Source organism: Cariama cristata, unplaced genomic scaffold, assembly GCF_000690535.1.
Source record: "Cariama cristata isolate BGI_N322 unplaced genomic scaffold, ASM69053v1 scaffold25201, whole genome shotgun sequence".
NCBI classification, from domain to species: domain Eukaryota; kingdom Metazoa; phylum Chordata; class Aves; order Cariamiformes; family Cariamidae; genus Cariama; species Cariama cristata.
The window spans coordinates 696-2,357 of NW_009601350.1; the positions used below are offsets into that span (position 1 = coordinate 696).

Here is a 1,662-nt window from a genome sequence, read left to right on the forward strand (position 1 = left end):
GACATTAATATTTTTTTTTTTCTCATTCTTCCAGAGCCCAATTTTCTGCCTGAAAGCAACTGTGAAAGAAGCCAAGGGGATTTTGGGTAAAGATGTCAGTGGTAAGTGGAGATGGGTGGGCGTCCCATCAGAAAACCATCAGAAAAGGGACAGCCGCTGCTCCTGACGGGGACTCTCACGTCTCTGCCCTCGCAGGGTTCAGTGACCCGTACTGTCTGCTGGGCATCGAGGCCAAGAGCCAGGAACTGGCCCACCCTGAACACAAGCGGCGGATGAAGGCTGTGGTCAAGGACTTCATCCCTGAAGACCAGATCCATCGCACACAAGTCATAAGGCAGACCCTCAGCCCGGTCTGGGAAGAGACATTTATCCTGTAATCTGCCACCCTTTGGCTTTGCTGATTTGGGGGCTGGAGGGGATGGCCAATGCTCTTGGGGGTGGATTGGGGGGGTTTCACCACTCGCCCTAACCAGGAGCTGGGGCTCAGCTGGGCGATGCCCACTGGGGCTTGCCAGGCTTCTGGTCTGACCCATGCAGCAGGTCCAGGGAGGTGAAAAACAAAAGCGTGGCAAAAATCCCTCCGTCGGGGCTCTCCCACCACTTCCCCAGGCTGTGCGGGGTGGTTTGGGGTCTCCCCCAGGGAAGAGCCCCTTGCTTGTAATCCCCAGCTCTCCTGCCTGCTTGCTGCTGCTCCCTCGGATGCTGCTGGAGTAACGGCATCCTGCTGGTGCCTTGCAGGGAGTTTGAAGACGTGGAGACAGCCAGCTTCCACCTGGACATGTGGTGAGCGGCAGCACCCCGTAGCCAGCCACCCCAAAACCCAGCCCTGAGCAGGGGGGTTCTGCCTCCTGGGAGGGTCCCTGGGGTGGTCCTTCAATCAGCACCCTTTAAAAAGCCCCAGAAACCGACTGGGGACCCCTTTCCCCATCCCTTTCTGCTGGAGCAGTGCACAGTGCAAGATGCGACCAGCATGAGCAGAGAGAGCCCACGCTGGCTTTGCCCAAGCCGGGCTCATCCTGAACCCTGGTTTTTATTTATGGAAAGAAGCCACGTGCTTGCGGATTTTGGCTGGCCAGCTGGTTTTGGGGATGGCCTCAGTCCCGACACATTCCCCCTCCCCAGCACCTTCCCTTCTCTGCTATCATTGCAACTCCCTGAACTGTTTTGCAATCACCTGAATTTCCTCCTTTCCCCCCGCCCCGGTGGGTTTCGCTGCCCACCCTCACAGGGACTCGGACACGGTGGAGTCGGTGCGGCACAAGCTGGGGGAGCTGACGGACCTCCACGGCCTCAAACGGTTGGTGCTGGCGTGGCCCTAAGGGCTGCCGAGGAAAGAGGGTTTGGAAAATACTTACTTGCCTGCTGGATTTTAAAAATTGCTTTTGAAAGGAGGGAGGGAAGGTGACAGGTCTGCATCGCCCTTCTTCGCCCCGACCACAGCTGGGTTACGGCTGCAGGAAACCTTTTCACCCCCTTCTTCGTTCGTGCCTTTCAGGATCTTTAAGGATGCTCGCAAAGACAAAGGGCAGGATGATTTCCTGGGGAACGTGGTCCTTCGCCTGAAGGTGAGTGCTGTGGTTCATCCTCTCATCCAAGTGACTCCCCAGGCTAAGCCGGTCAAACCTCACAGGCTCCGGGCAGGATCCCAGCCCTGTGACAGCA

General features: G+C 57.5%; 1 protein-coding gene across 1 annotated transcript in view; it reads left to right on the forward strand.

Moving 5' to 3' along the window:
* Positions 1 to 34: 34 nt before the first annotated feature.
* The window catches only part of UNC13D (unc-13 homolog D (C. elegans)), a gene marked incomplete at both ends in the record, with an annotated part of 9,576 nt that continues 7,948 nt past the window's right edge, over positions 35 to 1,662 (forward strand). The window contains 5 exons of the mRNA XM_009710425.1: positions 35 to 101; positions 196 to 373; positions 739 to 783; positions 1,229 to 1,297; positions 1,496 to 1,565. Coding sequence (XP_009708727.1) covers positions 35 to 101; positions 196 to 373; positions 739 to 783; positions 1,229 to 1,297; positions 1,496 to 1,565 — 429 coding nt within the window. The remainder of the gene's footprint in view (positions 102 to 195; positions 374 to 738; positions 784 to 1,228; positions 1,298 to 1,495; positions 1,566 to 1,662) is intronic.